Source organism: Cydia fagiglandana, chromosome 18, assembly GCF_963556715.1.
Source record: "Cydia fagiglandana chromosome 18, ilCydFagi1.1, whole genome shotgun sequence".
NCBI classification, from domain to species: domain Eukaryota; kingdom Metazoa; phylum Arthropoda; class Insecta; order Lepidoptera; family Tortricidae; genus Cydia; species Cydia fagiglandana.
This window is the reverse complement of record NC_085949.1, coordinates 1,843,570-1,863,811: the sequence shown is the minus strand read 5'-3', so window position 1 is coordinate 1,863,811 and position 20,242 is coordinate 1,843,570. Positions and strand designations below refer to the sequence as shown.

Sequence of the window (20,242 nt, the reverse complement as noted above, 5' to 3'; positions counted from 1 at the left end):
TGGGGAAAATATGGAAAAACAGAAACATCAAGCGCAACACAAAAATACGCCTCATGCGCACTCTCGTTTTCTCCATATTTCTCTATGCAGCGGAAACTTGGACCCTAAAAGCTCGCACAAGGGCAAGAATAGACGCGTTCGAAATGTGGTGCTGGCGCAAAATGTTGGGCATCTCATGGACAGCGCATCGCACCAACGTGTCTATTCTGAACGAGCTCAACATAAAAACCCGTCTATCTACTATCTGTCTCAGGAGAATCCTCGGCTTCTTTGGACACTTGGCCCGGCGGGAACCCGACAGTCTAGAGAAGTTGATGATCGGTGGCCAGGTTGAGGGCAGAAGAGGCAGAGGCAGAATACCTACACGCTGGTTTGATGCCATTGAGGCAGTCACACGCGTCAAGTTCCAGGGCTCTATGCGGAAGGCAGAAGATCGGCCAGGTTGGAGAGCAATCCAAGAAAACGCAACTTATGGCGGTCACGACCCTCAGTCATGAGGTTACGACGAAGAAGAAGAAGAAGGTAAAATGTAACATTCCAGAGAACTGTTTAAAACTGGTGGGGGAGAGTGTGATATACTCGTGTATGTCAGCTTTAAGTGCCTATGGTCGCTCTTATCTGTGGGCTGTCTCGCTCTTCTCCAATATGGCGTCTTGATTGTAAGATCGATAAATTAGTGTTCCAATAAAGAATACAGCATTAATTAATTGCGTGTTATTCCAAGTTATCACACAAGGGACGCAGCCATGTGGTAGAATGACATAGCAATATCACTTGCTCCCTCTAACGCATAAATACGTCCCTTGGAGTGGCCGGTGTTGGCCCATCGTGTAGAGCAGCTATAAGGGTAAAATTCCATTTCTGACCGCAGCTGCACTACTAGTAGGTACGAACGCGTCTGTGTTATTATCAAATTCCATAATAAAATGAATGGTAGTGCTGCTGTCGTTGGAAATGGACTGTCACCTTAAGTAGCATGTATTTCATTTTGAATCCTTGGTAATGAATGCAACAACATCTAAATCGGTCGTCGCGACACAAATAAACATCACACATTTCTTTACATCGATAGCAACGACTGATTTGTGATCGGTGCTATAGGGACCAGAGTAATTATTTGAATAATGTAAGTAGATAGGACAAGTCGACTTAGTATTTGACCGATTTCAATTTTTTTAAGAAGGGTTATCAGCTTTTTCTTAACACTCGTTGCTAGGGAATGCTCAGGGGACTGAGATGGGGAGTCCCTATAATTTCTTGTAGATCTCCATACGTGGCTCCAAATATTGCTCCAAGATTCTAAATTTATAAAAAAAATGATTATATTTTATTGGCTATGTTGATATTTATATGCCGATTAAAGATAAAAATATGTAGTTTATTATTCATGAGGAAAACAAATACGGAAGTATTAAATTTGGTAGGCGAGAAGAGATCTCTGCTAAACACAATCGAAAACAGAAGGGGAAACATGTTGGGGCACCTGATACGCCACGATACTTACATAAAGTTTATAATTGAAGGCAAAATAGAAGAACAGAGAGGCAGAGGAAGACCGAGACGTGCATATATTGACCAGAGAAAATTAATATAGTGACGTATCAGGAGCTCAAAACAGTGGCAGAGAAAAGAACGGAATGGCGACTACTCCACCGACAAGAGCTAGGCTCTTAAGTATAATGATGATGATTATTCTTGTACGCATATTACAATGCGCTTATGAACGTCAAATCAAGCTACACCGGCTCCAACCCTACACCTCTGCCTCGAGAAGATTTAAATCCCCCCTCAATTGGAGGAGTGTATCCCAATATGGGATTTATAAACCATCACTACTACCATGTTGTATCACTTATAATTATGAAGCTGTGATATAGTTATCATATATAAAAACTATTGGAACACATTTACCCAGTAACAAAGTAGGCACATTTTACAGCACATTATTTTGTATTGTTTGTTTCGCTTCTCTGCCTGTTTAATCTTAACTGCATGCGTATATTTTTAGCAAGAATTCAGCATCAAAGTACTGAAGGGCTGGCCTTGAGTGGTACCCCACACATCGTACAGTCAGCGTCAGATCTGTCGGAGCGGCCAAGGTGCTCTAAAATATCTGAATACGTCTGTATTGTCAATTGGTCACTCAAATAATTGTTCTACATGGATGTTAGGTTGGTAACTTGACAATAATCTAGTAGTATTTCCTATATTGTGTTATCTGTGGCAACTCTCTCTTACATCGAAGATGGCGTCAACTATACTTACTTTTGATATGTGCTCCACGAATATTAATTTTAATAAACATAATTAAGTGTACTCGGTCTTTCCTTTCACCATTATAACAATGGAGACATCTCTGTTCGTTAGATTATAAGTACTTTTGAGTCCTTTGACGTGTACTAGTTTTGATGTCAACAAAATAAATAAAAATAAATATGTATAATAAATATGTATAGTTGTGATGTTTGTTTTGTCGTGTACTAGTTGTGATGTTTTGACGGGGACAACGCGGTCCTCGAAACGTCGGAGGTAAATCTTAAAACTTAAATATGCGATTAAGTCCCGTTGTGCAGTTTCATAATAGTTTTGATGTCGACTGTACTGTCGTAGGTACTTTAGTGGTAGTACGTACTTGCTGTTGGCTTAAACACAACGTACAACGTACCTAGGATGGTACGGTCAGCCAAGAAAGTGGTTTACCACTTTTCGACTCGATCAATCAGATGATAAAGTCGAAAAGTGGTAGACCACTTTCTTGGCTGACTTTACATTAGATTTTTTTTGTATCTTTCTCATAGGATATTTGGAATTTATACGGCAATCCTAACAAATTCCCGTTAAGTAATAAAGTTCAAAATTCTCTGACAATTAATCAAATAACTTTGCAAATACTCGACAAAACGCTAATTCGAACTTCTGTCCGCTCAAATGACTCATACCTACTTCAAACTTTAACGCTAGAAACGTCTTATGTCCATACAAACTGCCAGGCACTTACGCCCTTTTATACAAACGAAATCTCTGCTCAGAACAAAAAAGTCTTATGTTTAAATAAATTCCACGGCGCTTACGTAGTTTTAAGCGGAGCTGGATAAAACTAGTGTTTAATAATAGAGATATATCATGTCTCCGCCATTCGCGATTCGTACTCGAGGCGAACTTTCAATTACGAAGTTGGACCTCTGTACCTGGAGTGTAGCCAGCGGTGTGGTGGTGACAGGCAACAGTAGGCCATCCTTTACCACATATAATAAATAGAATAGAATAGCAAGCACAAACACAAAAAAGAAAATTATACAAACATAGAAACATAAAAGTAGAAAGTACCACGAAATGGTCTCACCTCATCATGTTGCTGGCGACTTCCAGCGCTGATCTTCCGATGAGACCATCCGTTGAAACAATCACGACAGGTAAATGACGCTTACGCTTATCCGCCACTTGATGCTCCTCACACTGCTCCTGGCTCTGCTCCTCGCGCTGCCGCGATGTTGCCCTCTCTGGCCACTACTTGCTTTACTCGCCCATTTAATCGCAATGCTCCGCACTGGGTGTTGCCGGTCCTTTGACTCGAGCCAAAATATGTACCGACAGTTAATATCTTACCTGCGGTGTGAATGCAACTTAGAATCTATACAAATACATCAATACAATGTGTCAAGCCATTTCCGACAGTAGAAAAAGCGGCAAATTAAAAATGTAGGCGCGAAGGTTATCATCACATAAAAAAATTGAATTTCGCGCCCTTTTTTACTGACAAAGTTTTTGACAGACTATTATAGAAATTAAGTACCTAAGAAGACTACAACTGACATACTGTGTCTTTCTCTATTCAGCGCAAGTCCGATGCAGTATGAAATTCGAGAACTACCCGCATAAATCCTATTATTCAATCGAAATGCGACGACAGACCAATGTCACAGTTTTCTGACAAAGAACTTCAGAATCGCGCTTTATATTGGCCAGACACTATCAATATCATGAGTACCTAAATATACTACACATATAGTACTATACAGAACAGTATAGTACTATATAGTACTTTTTAAATAAATAACATTATTACTAGTGATATTGTAGGTACTGTACTCGTAGGTAGTGATTGGAATGAAGTAATAACGGCAACGCTTCAGTATTGGAAATGACATTACTATGTCAATAGCGTAATTATTGGAATGATGGAATTACAAAAAATATTAAATTAGAATAGGATAATGTATTGGTGCTTCACCTGCGACAGTCTTTGTGCATTCCGGTTTTTTGAGTTTTCTGGTTTTTACCTAGCAATAATTTGAGTCATGGCTGTCCTATTTAAGAACTAGTTTGTTGATGAATAAAATTTAATTTTCAGCTGAAATCTAAATTAGTTACAGTTTATGGAATTTCAGCAGATCCAAATAAAAAATCGACTGTGGGCCTTAATCAAACAAAATATCATACCACGGGTAAGTTCGACCAAACCACCTCTTTTTTATTAAAACAACTTTGATTCCGGATTAACAATATTTTCGCCGAACTATTAACCATAGTTTGAATCACGATTTAAACAACAATATCACAAATTTCCTTTCTCGGATTGTAAAACCTTTCAAAATTCTGATCATCGAGTATTTTATAGTCATAATCCCTGTAGTTGAATAGATCTTCCAGCCGGTTCTTGGCGTTGAAGTCCCTCACAATAGTTATTACTGGCGACACGCGGGGGATGCTAGCTTCGGCAGAGAGGTTTGCGAAGTACTGGTCCTGAGAAAAAAAAACAGTTTTAAATAATTGACCTGATTATGATACGTTAGGACTAAAGTTCTTTGGTGAATAACATTGTCCGTGACACATGACGTCAGCGTTACGTTACGCGTTACGCGTTACGCGTTACGCTCTATCGAGTTTATGATTTTTCCCCACCTCAAAAAGTGCTCAGCGCCGCTAAAGAAGTTTTTTCACTTCAAAAACCAGACAGGTGCGAGTCGGACTCGCCCACCAAGGGTTCCGTACTTTTTAGTATTTGTTGTTATAGCGGCAACAGAAATACATCATCTATGAAAATTACAACTGTCTAGCTATCACGGTTCGTGTCGTGTCTAGTCGTTCGTCGTCTATTCAGCCTGGTGACAGACGAACGGACGGACGGACGGACAGCGGAGTCTTAGTAATAGGGTCCCGTTTTACCATTTGGGTACGAAACCCTAAAAAACAAAGGCATATAAAATATCAAAACGGGACACTCACGTATCTTTAAGTGGAACAGTGTCCGACATGTTTCGCTGCATAATTTTAACCTTAACCTTAAAATAAGGAACAAGATAATTGGTATTTATGATATAGGTACCGTAAAATGGGGTGAGTTGGGTGAAATTTGACTTTCAAACCTCGATAAAATTTTATTTTTGCATGTGAAAACTGAATGGTGTATATAATAAGTGGTTCGGACGTTTGTATTTTAGTTTCTATTTTATTTTGGGTAGTTCCATTTCATAACTTTGACTATAAAGAGGAAAACCCACCTCACCCCGTAGTGCCTCGTATTTGGGGTGAGAGGGTTTTTCATACAAAGGTGGTTTTGGAAGATTGTTGGATCGATTTTTTTTATTTTGCGTATTACTATAGCTCCATTTTAAATTGGAATACATTATTTTTGTAGCAGTAGCCTTAAAATCCCTTCTCACCCCCCTCTCAAACTTGCTCTCCCCATTCATAACCCACCTCTCTGCGCGAAATCTACTCACCCCGTTTTACGGTACTTACATATTTATCTAATACACATTGACCTAGCCCCAGATTAAGCAGCAGATAAAATTGTAATATGAGTAATATACGCAAATTGCTTACCTGTTGATCAGCCAAGAAGTTGACATCGACGATCTTCCTGCCCCCGGCTACTTGAAGCCAGGAATTCATCATATCATCTTGCGAGGGCAACTCAAATTTACCCGCTGCTAATGATGCTGCGTAGTTTGCCTGCGGTGATAGAAGGGCGAAGTTAAGGCAAGTTTCCAGATGCGACGGCATTGCTGGGCAATTTAGTTGTGGATCTGCCGCTTCAGGAAATGATAATCATCCGAGACATCAACAGTCGCCTCGTACCATATAAACGCGCTGGTTAAAATAAAAGTACTCTATCTTAAATAAGACACTTAGGGCCACTTGCATCATCTCTCTAACCCGGGGTTAAGCGGTTAAACCGTTAACCCAATGACTTGTTGTACTGATAACCATTGTAACTTAAGGTTCCAACGGTTAACCCCGGGTTAGTGAATGGTGGAAGACTGTAAGTGTGCCTTAAGTATGGTTTCGTAACCGGATTATCTGTCTAAACTAACTTTCCACCAACATGGCAAGCGACAGCGCTTCTACTTTCCACTGCCACTTCAGACGTCATCCGCATGTAGACCTAACTCACCTGCACAATACTGACCTGTGCATCTATAAGCTTTGGAATTATCGGCTTGGGCAACCCCAGCAGCACCATGCTAGGTCTCCGAACGTTCACCATGTGCTGATAGACCGGTAACACGAACTTTCGCGACACGGTCAGCCCGCAGCTCTCGTGTAGGAAGCTAAAGTCAAAATCGTATCCTGAAAACAGACATTTGGGACACAGATTTGCAATTCTGATTATAAATCTCCGGAGCCTGTTCCTTTTCAATAAACTATTAGTAGAGGATATTACATACCCGTGCATAGTATCACAATATCCACCTCCTCAAAGCTGTCATCCTGAAACACCACCCCACTCCTCGTGAATTTCTTGACATCAGGCTTCTTCACATAATTGGCCCCAAAGAACGGCTGGTCGTACTCCAAATGGTGGCTGTGGATCAGACGCGAGCTTTGATTGGTTAGATGCATGGCCATGTCCAGCCCTGAAGGGCCAGCGCCAATCAGGAGTATCCGAAGGTTTCTGAACGGTTCAGGGTCTTTGTATTTCTGGATGTGGATTATTTTTCCTGGAATGAAACAAAAAAGATGTTTAGCTGTCGAAATTAGAACGATTAACTGAGATTTCTAGTTTAAAAGTAGGTTATTAGATGGACTAGAGTTGTCATACATGCCAGCTCAACAGCGACGCTATTGTTTCGAGTAAATAAATATATGAAACGGCACTGAGATTTGAGTAAATACAAATAAAGCCTATTTTGCTCTTGGCAGTGTCATCAACTCATCATGGTCATAGGCATGTTATCAATTTAAGGTCTCGCCAGCCCATCAAAATTACCTTCGAATTTCTCCTGACCCTCGAAATTAGGTATCTTTGGCAAACTCCAATGCCCAGTGGCGACTATCACGAAATCACAAGTCATTGTGCTGTTCTCCTTCGAATCCGTCTTGATGTATGAGATCTCCCATTGGGTATCTGCCCATTTCACTGACGTCACTAAAGATCTGAACTGAAAATAAATAAATCTGTGAAAATATTTAATCTTTAGGACTGGATTGGCTTGCCTAAATGTGACTGTAACGCCGCATTGGAAACTGGAAAGTTTCCTCAGAGCCTCCCTTATAAGAAAGGTTTGCCAGGATACAATAGTCTTCTTCTTTTTCCCTGCCCTTATCCCTCGTTACGGGGGGTCGGCTGAAACATGTTTTTCTCTTCCATTCTCCTCTGTCTTTCGTCACATCAGCACTCACTCCTTTCTTTCTCATATCCTCTCTCACACAATCCGGCCCTCGTTCTTTGGGTCTACCAGAAGTCAGGAAAGGGCCATCTTCTACATCTCAACTTTAACTCTTTAGCAGCATAGTTTCTTGTGTTGTTATTTTAGCAATTCCCATGGTCTGTGACGAGCTGTTGAGCACCTTGCTACCTTATTTTTTGCTGTTAACTGTACCTGTATGTATTTCTCTAAGTCGAATGCCTTGGTAAAGTTCTGCATGTACTTGTAGAAGCAGGGTGCGGTTGGATAAGATGGCGTGGTATCAGGGAAGGGCCAGTTGGCAAACTCCATGATCTGCCGGGGAGTGTTGGTCCTAAAAAAATTCTTAATTTACTTGTGGCTCTGAGAGATGTTGACCTCGCGAAACCTCATGGCCATTTTGAAAAAAAAAACAGTTAAAACCGAATCGACTTTTACTGCTCACAAAATTTCACGAGAATCGGTTTAGAAATGCGACCTTCCACTACGCATCAGTAAGCTGAGCGTGGCAGTAGGTATCTCACCCGCAAGATAAACTAGAGACCAAGAAATGTCAAATATTTTGGTAGCCCACGCAGTGCAAGTGTTATTTTAGACATCAAACTTCTTGTAATTATGAGGTATAAATAAATACTTGCACTGTGTGGGCTATCAAAATCGTTGCAGACTTTTCTTGGCCTAACTCTACCCGTATATTTCAGTATTCATTAGAAAGGAGTGGGTAGTCTAGTGCATTGGAGCTAGGCCTATGGACATATTAAGATCACATAAAAATGTTGCATCATAGATAGCAAAGGTATTTTAAATATTTATATTTCTAAATAGACGACGATAGACAAGATGGCGGGATGACCTTGACGCTTTTTGCAGCGACTGGCGGGAACATGCACAAAACCGTGACGAGTGGCGGAAGAAGGGGGAGGCCTTTGCCCAGCAGTGGCACACAAATTAGGTTATTGAAAAAAAAAATTCTAAAGGAAAAGAAGCAACATAACGCGAAGAGTTGAAGACATGGCTTACGTTGCGTACTCTAAGCACGGATACGTGCAGGAGATTTCAATGCACACTGATGGTTTCTAGTACTATGATGCATCTGGTATGGTTTGTACTTTTGAAGGTATAATTTGTAGTTTTGTTAGAGTTAGACCATTTATTATACGTCATCATTTCATAGAAGGTTGACGTTTCAAATAACACTTGCACTGCGTGTGCTATCAAAATCGTTGCAGACTTGTCTTGGTCAAACTCTAGTATAGTTTGATGTGTAAAAACACAGGAAAAGGCCCACAGATTACCAGTTCACCGGACGTTATCAGCCTGTCAGTTGTTCGGAAAAGTAAAAAAAGTAAAAGTAAAAGTATTTATTTTCAAGAATATAGGTTACAGATTATGTCAGGGGTCTCCGCACTAGGCTTTGCCTGTACCACGGGGAACCAGGCACAATTTTTTAACAGAACTAGTATCGTCCGGCGGACTGGTAATCAGTGGGCCCCTTTAGCTAATTAACAACCTCAGTTGCTTATAAACTCCTGTAAACGGTGGCAAGCCATCCTCTTCCAAATCGGTCTGGAACCTCCAGTTACCACCAAGGCTCCGCTGTGCTTCTAGTAAGGAGAACTGGACGCCTTGTTGTTTTAGGTAGCGCGCAGACGCGAGCCCGCCGTAGCCAGCACCGATCACGCATGTCCGTCGAGATAGCTGAAACAGCATAACGGCTCGACATTGAGCGACTTGCGACGGTGGCAGCGATAACCATAGATTGGAGCGGGACACAGCGATCGGATCTTTTGTTCCCTATGGTTGCCGCTGCCGCCGTCGCCAGTAATCCCGTTAGACCGGGCCGTGTCCGGGCCGGAGCTGCCGGGGCTTACTTTTCTATGACATGACTGGTGATCACGTGATGCTTTCCACAGAAAACGATGCGCCGAAAGCTCCGGCCCGGACACGGCCCGGTCTAACGTGAGTCATCCTTAATGTCGTGGCCGAGCCGTAAAGGTACCTATTTATCGTTTGGATTCAGACTTTACCAGCATTACTGCAGCAGTATTGCAGAGCGATAATACTGCCGACAGTATTCCCATTGCTAGCTATTCTCTACAAGAAGGTTAAGCAGGCCACTGACGAGCCTTCTAAATGGATGCTGTTACAATGGATTCATCCAAATGGACGGCATCCTAATATTAAACATTGTACGTGTTTGACATTCACGGACCGATTTTGGATTGCAGCCACGCTATTTTGACTGTTGGAAGGCTCGTCAGTGGTCACATTTACTGAGGTGAATTAGTTAGATAATTTCGACATTAGGTACCTTAGGGTTTTCTTTCGTTGAATGTCATACTTAAAAGAAAATATTGGTAAAAAAATATTTTGGGATGTGATACTTTGGGAAAGTTTTTTGGCCCATTAATTGTAAACCACCTATCTAAGTATACATACATTTTGCCTAATGTGGACATTCTTATTAAAATGCTCAATTGTAATTTAAAAAACTTACCTCTGTTAGACCATCCTTTGCCTCCAAAATCAAAATAACAATAGATAACACTATCACGTGTTTAAACTTAACCATTACTTCACTAACATGTATTTATTTAAAAAAACTCAAAAACTAACACAGCGTTTGATCCGGACAGAATTTTAACAAGACTCACAAAACACGAACAAACAACTTTTGGAATAGGTACCTAATCATCCAAAATGTTAATTGACCACTCTTGAACCTTGTTACTATGAAATAAGGTTCATATTACAACTTTTTGAGTAGGTACCTAATCCTAAATGTTCATTGACCACTCTTGAACCTTGTTACTATGAAATAAGGTTCATATTACAACTTTTTGAGTAGGTACCTAATCCTAAATGTTCATTGACCACTCTTGAACCTTGTTACTAAGACATAAGGTTCATATTAAGAGTGCCGCTGTTACCCAGGTAGACAAACTACTTTGGTTCGACCTTGAGTGTTAAAGTTATAATAAAAAAACCGGTCAAGTGCGAGTCGGACTCGCGTTCCAAGGGTTCCGTACTCAATTTATAACAACCAATGTATTTTTTTATGTGGAACGTGAATGAAATGTCTTTTTTAATGAATCAAAAACGAAGTAATTAAGTCCGTCTCACCCTTGACTGCTCATTTCTAATCGGTTTTCATCTATAGGTAAAGAACTATTGTGTATTTTTTTCACACTACTGGGAGTTTCGGAGATAAACGGGGGAAATGGTCGGACAGACAGACAGACAGGAGCACGAGTGATCCTATAAGGGTTCCGTTCTTTCCTTTTGAGGTACGGAACCCTAATTATAATAATAATCAGGCGTATTCCGATTTTAATAACAGGTTTCGCTTTATAAACCCACAACCAATAGGGAATATTGGTTGTGGGTTTATAAAGTTGCAGTCAATGTTCTGCCGCCAGAGTGCAGCACTAAATCAACAAGTAAAAGCATAGAGTAACTTATACATACTAGGCCTTAAACAGTTTTTTGACAAGTTTTCATTATGACATTGATGCAGTTTACAGGTGGACTATCACGAAACGCGATAACCTAAATTTCGTTATCTGCCTCTCTATCGATCAAATAAGCAAGAGTGATAGAGAGGCAGAAACCGAATTTTCGATTTTCGTGTTTTAGCGGTAGGGCATGTGATTATGCGAGTGACGCCCTCTACGCAGAATTTTGCGTAATATTCCCATATTTACCCAATATTATAAATAGCAAAAGTGGGATCAAACAATTCCGCAGAACAAACTAAATCTAAATCTAAAAAAGTTAAAAGCCCCGATCCCATCGCCGCAGGTCATTTTCCTATCTATTTCCAAACACGACCACGGAGGCCGATTCAGGTATCCAATTTGATATGGGTTTGAGTTGACGCTTTCCGGCCGCAGAGCAGAATTACATAAATATATTTACAATTATCCTCTAGCCGCCCAGAGACCTATAAAAAGGTCTCCTGTTCCATTCTAATTTGAACTTTGTGTTGACAAAATAAAATTCCATTTTGCTTGGAAAGGTTTGACGTATGGGCGGCTAGAGGTTATTTACTACTTTCACGAAATTGAGAGTTTTTAATTTTTTTTCACTGCTTTAATTTTATTTTAGTAGTTAGTATTTGAGTTTGTAGGATTCCCTACCTCAAAAGTAAAAAACGGAACCCTAATAGGATCACTCGTGCATCTATATATCTGTCTGTCTGAGTGTCTGTCCGTCTGTCACAGCCTATTTCTCCGAAACTACTGGACCAATTAAATTGAAATTTGATACACATATATGTATAAGCTTGTGACAGTTGTGTCACAAAGACGGACATGTGACGGAATGGAGCAAACTTGGATTACCTACATTAATTTAGGAACAAATGAAGGATTAAGACGGTTGCTTGCGGACAGCTTGCTGTGGGCTTGTCGGTGGACTAATCGCCACTCTTCTTTTTTCTGGGCCAGCCTTTTAACTTTTTTTTGCTGGGAATTAATTACTCGAATCTTACTCTTACTCCGTTGGCTCAGCGACCCAAAATGAAACTTGGCCTCCGACACAAGACAGCGCCACTTTTCTGGGAATTAAGCTGGAAAAAATCTAATTTGGCGGGCCTATTATTGTTATTATAATATATGTATTTTCATTTCATTTATTTGGCGTGTTTTATCGTTATGATTAATTCTTTATTCCTTATTTTTAAATTCTATTTGTACTTTATTGTGTTTAAGGACTGTTAGTCTGAAATAAACGCATAACATAACATTATTGCGCGTGTGATGTGATCTCCCGTAAGGACTCAAGGTCATATCAAAATAAGACGTAATATATAAATTTCTTGATACAGAATCGGGCCCACGTTATTTGTTTTTGCGCCAATCGATATCGTGTTTAAACTACACTGCGGTTATTACAAAAAGAAAATGGCGGTGGCAAAAACTATGGGAAATGTTGCTTACGTACCTATAATTGCATTGATGGATAATCCTTTATAGGTTACGACACATTGACGACTAGATTAAGGTCGTAAGGTTTTAGGTAAAGGGGTTAGGAGGGGGGGGGGGAACCCCTTATTCATAAAACTTTACGGGCCTGATTTATTTAAATTACGTTTTATCCCTTTCTTACAAATACATAAGTTAAAATGACAAATAAAGACAAACGAATATTAGCTAATTGAGGTTTATATTTATAGCGCGTTTGCTTTGATAATAATGTATCTTATTTTAATTTTTAACAAGCGCAACGTCTGCGAACGATGCTATTAAGCTTAGAATAAATTGAAAAGTGGAAAAATTACTGTCTTGGGTGAAACTTGAACTTACGGCCTTTGGATCGAAAGATGAAAAATGAAATGATGAATGATGGTGGAAAGATTTTCTGGCTATGGATGAGGTCTTCTTGGTGGCTCAGAAGGCATAGCGCTGGAGTATCGATCCAGAGGCCGTGAGTTCAAGTCTCACCCAAGACAGTAATTTTTCCACTTTTAAATTTAATAAATATATCTAATAACACAAAAGTGGCAATAAAGGTCACAATATATAGTGTGGAAAGATAAGTCGGGCCCTGGAGGGAAGCTACCTTAAATCCTTAAGCTGGCTCACTTTACTTAAAGGAGACATTCCTTTATTTTTTAAAAGAAACATAACCGCATTTAAAGATTTTTCTGTTTTTGTTCAATTTGGCTTGTCTAAAACAATCTTGAGTGCTAAACATTTTATTTATTTATTTATTTATTTAAACTTTATTGCACAAAACATAAAAATAATGTACAAATGGCGAACTTAATGCCTAATTTTAACATTTTATGGATATTTTATACGACAGTGTAAGTGTAAGACTTAATGTTTCTTGGAGAAATGTTATCATTAACATTAACTGTATCGACTAGTACAATAAAATCGCGAGTTTTTATTTTTTGGAATTTTTAGTCGTTTCGAGTCCCGGGCGAGGCTAGTGAGTTTAAGAAAATCTTAAAATGCAGTTTTGTTTTTTTTTTAAATAAAGGAATGTCTCCTTTAAGTAAAATGAACCAGCTTAAGGATTTAGGGTAGTTTTCCTCCAGGGCCCGACTTATCTTTCCACACTGTATAAAAATGGCAATAAATACAAGAAACACTCAGCAAACGGCCGCGAGTCTAATGAATCGTGACCATGTCGCCATATTTAAAAGACCCTTCTATAAAATTACAGGTTGTAAGCAATATCGAAGCCTACAATTAAGCGACAGTTCTGAGACAGCCGTTACGTCACGCGACAAGGATATTTCTTTCAATTCCGTAATTAATGAGTAAGATTACGATGTTACAAAAGACAATGTTGTTGAAACTATTCTTAGACTAGAGGTTAAGACTATAGGTCGCCACCGTAGACCGGGGTGACTTTGGACAATTTGGGGTTACTTTGATAGATTTAAAATGGCCATAGAATTAACATTATTCATTATTTACTGAAAATTTTCCTGTTACTAGTTAGATTACTATATATTCATATTCATCTGCTGTAAAAAATCTCGCATAAATATATATTATGGCTTAAAAACTAGAATTTTAAACTCGCCCCTGTATTTGAAAGTCACCCCGTTCTACCGCACTTACTATTTGTTTTAACCGACCTAGGGCCCGATTCGGATTTTGAAATAGACCTCTATTAGACATCTTTTAGACATCACCAAGGTACGATAACGATATGTTTAAGATCTAAGCTGTCAAATTTGACATTTGCGCGATTCTGGAGATACTCTTGAACGATTTCCACAGGATATGACTTAGAAATCCATTTCACATCTAATAGATATCTTACTCTATTTAACGTAAAAGTGACATTGGTTGCCCGAATTGCGCTGCAAAAGAGAACTAGTTGATCTAGTGCGTGTCGTCTCTTGTGAAAGTTGTGAATATCTTGAAGTTCGAATACGGCAGCTAGTTAAAAACATCTAGATTTACACCATGAAAAGTCTGCAGCGATTTTGATAGCCTACGCAGGGCAAGTGTTATTTTTACGTCATAATTTCATAGAAGTTTGACGGTTAATATGACACTTGCACTGCGTGGGCTATCAAAATCGCTTCAGACTTTTCTTACTCGTCTAACTCTAACATTTTAGTTTATGGTGCAGGAGGCAAACGAGCAGATAAATCACCGGATAGTAAGTTACCGTAGGCCATGGACACCTGCAAGACCAGAGGGGTTATAGTGCGTTGCTGGCTTTTAGGATAGGAATACGCTCGTTTTCTTAAGGTTTGAAGATCGCATCGGTTCGCCAATACCACGGGCGATATTTCATTCCACAGAATGGAAGTCTAAGCATGGCTTGTGAAATTCATATATCAATAAAATATAAAAAAAGAATAATAAATATTACAAATTAGATCAGAATTTACTTACAGTGTACATCAGGCGGGGCGCACGCTTCTTTGCCATCATCGAGGTATAAAAAAGCGTAATAAGTCGTCCATCCAAATATATACAATGTTCACTGACACACCTCCAAAACAGACGGCGCCCGTCAGTCCTTTCAGCTTCACAACAAAAATAAATGCTCAGAAACAAACGTACGTATTTTTGTTGCCGCTACAGACATTTATTTATATAGACCGCAATTCTTTATAATTTGATCAGCATTCAGTATAGGTAGTAAGTAAGTCTTATCTAAAAAATAAATTAAAATATATTTATTTCAAGAAATTAGCATTCCAAGAAAATAGGCTCAGCCTGAAACGTGGGAATCTTAGAGAAATATCGAAATGTTGCGGCTCTTGTTTTAACAGAATATATTATTTGTATCTCCTTTGATTTCACAGGCTTATAAATCCCGGTCCTTTGAGAGGCTTGCGTTCATATAAATCCAACACGTAGAGGCCCCTTGAAGACCTTTGATGTCATGTATATAGAACCTTGGAACCCGTCCACAGGCGCAACAATAGACACCCATGAATAGGGCATGCAGTACCGGTCCCGGTACCAAGAATTTCATTTGGGCATTGCCAGAACCGGGATTCCCGGTTCTTCCCGGTTCTCAAGGCATCTTTTGATTACTTTTAAGAAATTGTTTCTGTAGCGTACAATCTTTATGAATGACTTATTTTCATATGAATAAATGCGTAAGAATTAATAAATGACTTATTTTATTATAAACAAAGACTTAATTGGCGTTTCAACCTATTTTACGAAATTAACCGGCACACATTGCCTCCGCCTGGGCCGAGCCGAGCCACACGGCCGTAGCGTAGTCGATGCACTCAGCACTATGACGGCACGAATGCCTACTTTACTAGGTTAGTTTGTCGGGTTATTTGGGTCCCCCATTTCATAGCACCATTATTAAATGTTATATAATGTCCTGAGCTAAAGTACTAAACATTACTACTATTGAAATGGGAATAAATAGTCATATGATGAGAACCGGGAAGTACCGGTACCGGGTCTTCAGTACCGGTTCTTTTGACACCATAAAATTCCCGGGAATTCCCGGGAATATGAGAACCGGGAATTCCCGGGAGCATGCCCTACCCATGAACCGGCCATAGTAGTCATTGGGACTTGGGACTATTGAAGAAAAGGTGAACAGTATACCGGTCTATGGATTGAAGTTTGGGTGGACAATGAGACTGGGCTACAGAATATATTATTATTAAAGCTACTACATAACATTATAATAAGAATTTATGGAATCGCGTTAAAATGGGCTAGTCAGAAAATAGTAGTGTTTCTGCATCAGAATACGAGTATCATACCTACTACGAAAACTGACGGCTTTCGGAATAAACATTATAAATTTGCTCACCAAAAGAGGATTGAAAATATTATTATTTATCTTCAAAATGTACAGATATTAACGAGAATATGATATCTACATCTTCAGCTTATCCACCATGGTATATGGTGTAGAAGTAATCAATACACTGAATGCCAGAAGAATTTAAATTGTTCAAAATTTTGAAGGAGTTATGTCGTTTAGGTGTTGTCAGCCGTTTCGGCACCCGACAATGGCAACCGGGATATGGAAGCATTAATCTCAGCCTTCGTTTGAGATTATCATTTGTAAGACACACCGGTTTCTGGTGAGGTAAACATGGTTTTTAGAAAATTAAGAATTTAAGCAAGTTAAACTAGGCAACCATGTTTTGGGCAATGTAGTTATTTTTTTGGCTAAAACATATATTTAGGTAAAACTTATAAGGTGAAGTGGAATACAGATGTAGTGCATAATTATATTAATTATATTCCGTCATATTTTCACGGAAACGTACGGACGGACGTGACTATTTCAGTAGTCTCAGTACAAAAAGTACTACTGAGGTTGACTGAAGTAGCATGACAAATACGAACGTTTCCAAGAAAATACGATGGAAAACAATTATGCACTACATCTGTACAACGAGTAGTTCTTTCAGGCTCTATGAGCTGTGTATTGTGTGCGAACCCCCATAGCTCCGCCATTTTGGAAATCTTTCCAAAAACTGCATTGAAAACACCATCCATTTTCTAACCTGCCCACAAAATTTCACGAAAATTGATTGAGAAATGTGAACTAAAAAGGTAAATAGCCGAAGAGCGCGACAAACATTTTTGAGGGTTATTTTCCAGAATTGTGCCTGCGTCTAAACTCCGACGAATCATAATAAATGTATGAAAAGTTTGACAGAGTTGAGTCTGACCACAGTCATATTGTTTGAGAACAATTTTTGAATTGCATGCTTAACGCTCGTTCGGTGAAATAAGTTTCTTGGAAAAGAATTGTCTTTTTCAAAAATCCGTCATATTACTCACTTGACCGCACCAGCAGTGTGTCCCATTGTAATTAATTCAAAGAAAATGAACAAACAGTAGATAGAATCCGAGCGTGATTCGAGAACAATTATCATACACACACAATGCTAGCGCGTTTGTTATTTTGTCCTAGGGGAAAAATGTTTTGATAACTGTTTCAACTGAAGAGTTGAGTTTTCGGAGAAATACGCTGGTTTTAAATAAATACAGCGTAGGATAGAAAAACCGGGCAAGTGCGAGTCGGACTCGCGCACGAAGGGTTCCGTACCATAAAGCAAAAAAAAAATGGAAAAAAATGCAAAAAGAAAACGGTCACCCATCCAAGTACTGACCACGCCCGACGTTGCTTAACTTTTGTCAAAAATCACGTTTGCTGTATGGGAGCCCCACTTAAATCTTTATTTTATTCTGTTTTTAGTATTTGTTGTATGTGTATGTGTGAAAATTTCAACTGTCTAGCTATCACGGTTCGTGAGATACAGCCTGGTGACAGACAGACGGACAGACGGACGGACAGCGAAGTCTTAGTAATAGGGTCCCGTTTTACCCTTTGGGTACGGAACCCTAAAAACTTACCAACAGAAAGTTTACATTTACACTTAAAAGTCTGTCTAAATATTCATATCTCATAGAGTTCCTTCGTCTATACTAACCCTGCACCGATATTATAGTAAAAAATCATGATAAAAAAAAAGTCATTTATTGTCGCAACAAAACTTACATCAACAAATCTAACAAAAAGAAAACAAAAAAGGTTACAGGTGCTAATGCTACTAGGGTGATTACTATTGTTATAGGCCTCTCCATAGCAATTGGTCACTCTTAACAAATCAGAAAGAAACAAGACAACGGAAGTCTTATTGTTAAGTGCGGCCCATTACTATGGAGTGGCCAATAACTATAAGTACATATAATAGCAGTCATCTTATAGGTATAGATATCATATTTTCATATGAATTTGGCGTTTATGGATTGACATTCACACTGTCGTTTATAGCATCAGATGTCATAAACCTATTGGAATAAAAAAATGAATTTATTTCAGACAACTTTTTGGGTCCATATTTTGTTAGTAAAAATTTCAGCACTTAAAAATTAAACTTACATATAACTTATAATGATCCGATCACAACTTTTGCCTAGGAACCTAATACGTACCTTTAGGAAATAGCGATATCTGTTTTGAGTTCAGCAATTATGTATAACTGAGTAAGTACAAGTTTTTCTTAAGTAACGAGAGTACGAACGAGTACTTGTAAATCACCGTGTATTATCTTGCGAAACAATAAACAGTAAAACCTCTAAAAATGAAATTTCATGCAATCAATACTTATGATTTCATGAGGCTTTTTCGCAATAACATACCGGGTGTGGCCTGTAATATGAGCAAAAAATTAAACTGTAGGCTGTACTCCTCATACTGACCAACATTAAATGTTTTTCAACGACTTGTTTTGCGACTTTGTTCAGCGACTTTTAAAAATAACTTGTGGTTTGATTTTTACGAATTATGTTATGTTTAAGGCGTGACAAACAACGTCAATCACAATGATATGGCGTCCATTGAAGATAATATTTATTTTGTATGAAAAATAGAGAGTCAAAATACTTCATAATTTTTAAAAGTTGTAGAACAAAAGTGTCACCGTTTGAGGAGTACAATCTATGTTTTAATTATTTGCTCATGTTACAGGCCACACCCGGTATATTATTATGTATACCTACCTACCTAATAATCTTAAACAATATGACCCCAGAAAACTCAATAAATATTTATTATAGAGTTTATCGTAATGAGACCAGACATATGTATACTTTTACAAACCTACACTCAACATCTCTTATAGCAGAAATTTTAACCAACACTGTTAAAATCTGAATTACCGTAAACATTTTTTGTTCCTTTAATAGATGCTCCTTTAATAAATGCTCCTGTAATAAATGATTGGAAAAGGAAATCTATTTGTCCAAGTAAGTAACTATATTAACGGTTGGTACCTAATAATTAGTTAGGGATGGAACGTGAGCCGAACATTCGAATATTACATCTATAAATTTCTCATATGTACTCGTAACCTCCTAAGATCCTGCGTACAATTAAAAAAAATGCTTCTCGGTCTCATGAGTACAATATAAATTAGAATTAAAATCATTTTATTCATATAATTATCTGTTTATCGAGGTGTGACTGTTGCTGCCTATGAACAATAACGCGTCCCCGCCAGATTTCTAAAGAGATATTCTAAACAAATAATTAACATATCAATACATTCCGAACTACACAATATTAGCGGCAAGCAGATTTGTCTCACTAAGAAAAACTGAACAAAATTGTGAGCCTTATTCTTTGTGTGGTAATAACTAGTTTGGTATGTCATGAGTTAATGATAAGATTACAATGCCAGTTATGAGTTTTGCCGCTTTCAAATTGTGTAATATCAAATCGGAGTGAAAATCAAGATGTCAAGGTTTTGTATGTTAAGTATTAAGTAAATATATAAAAAGATAGGTGGGTAAGTTTTATTTATTTATTTATTTATTTTATTAGTTTTAGTTTTAATTTATTTAGTCTATACTTAATTTTAATAATAGTTTGTTAATAAGTTTTGTTATTGAATAAATTTTATCGAAATTGAATTTGATAAAAGTAAATATATAAGGAATATTTCATGAAGTTGTCTACTGTTGTCCCGTACAACGCGATTTTTCTGCAGACCTGCTGGTATACCAGCAAATCTTCAGAAAATTTGCATTACTTCTATAGGAGTTTTTTTTTCTGTGACAAATAACATTTTGACAGCAGATACTTACTTAACCCCTCTTAGTCTATTTTTTTATTAGGTAGACTAGTTAAAATGA

General features: G+C 38.3%; 1 protein-coding gene across 1 annotated transcript; it reads right to left on the bottom strand.

The window, feature by feature from the left end:
- Window positions 1-4,542: 4,542 nt before the first annotated feature.
- LOC134673217 (senecionine N-oxygenase-like) lies at window positions 4,543-9,341 on the bottom strand. The gene is made up of 7 exons (XM_063531164.1): window positions 9,142-9,341; window positions 7,827-7,965; window positions 7,214-7,385; window positions 6,672-6,944; window positions 6,413-6,573; window positions 5,827-5,955; window positions 4,543-4,743 (listed from the first exon to the last, which is right to left on the bottom strand). Exons 1-7 carry the CDS (start codon window positions 9,339-9,341, stop codon window positions 4,543-4,545), a joined length of 1,275 nt encoding a protein of 424 aa, XP_063387234.1.
- Between the last annotated feature and the right edge of the window lie 10,901 nt (window positions 9,342-20,242).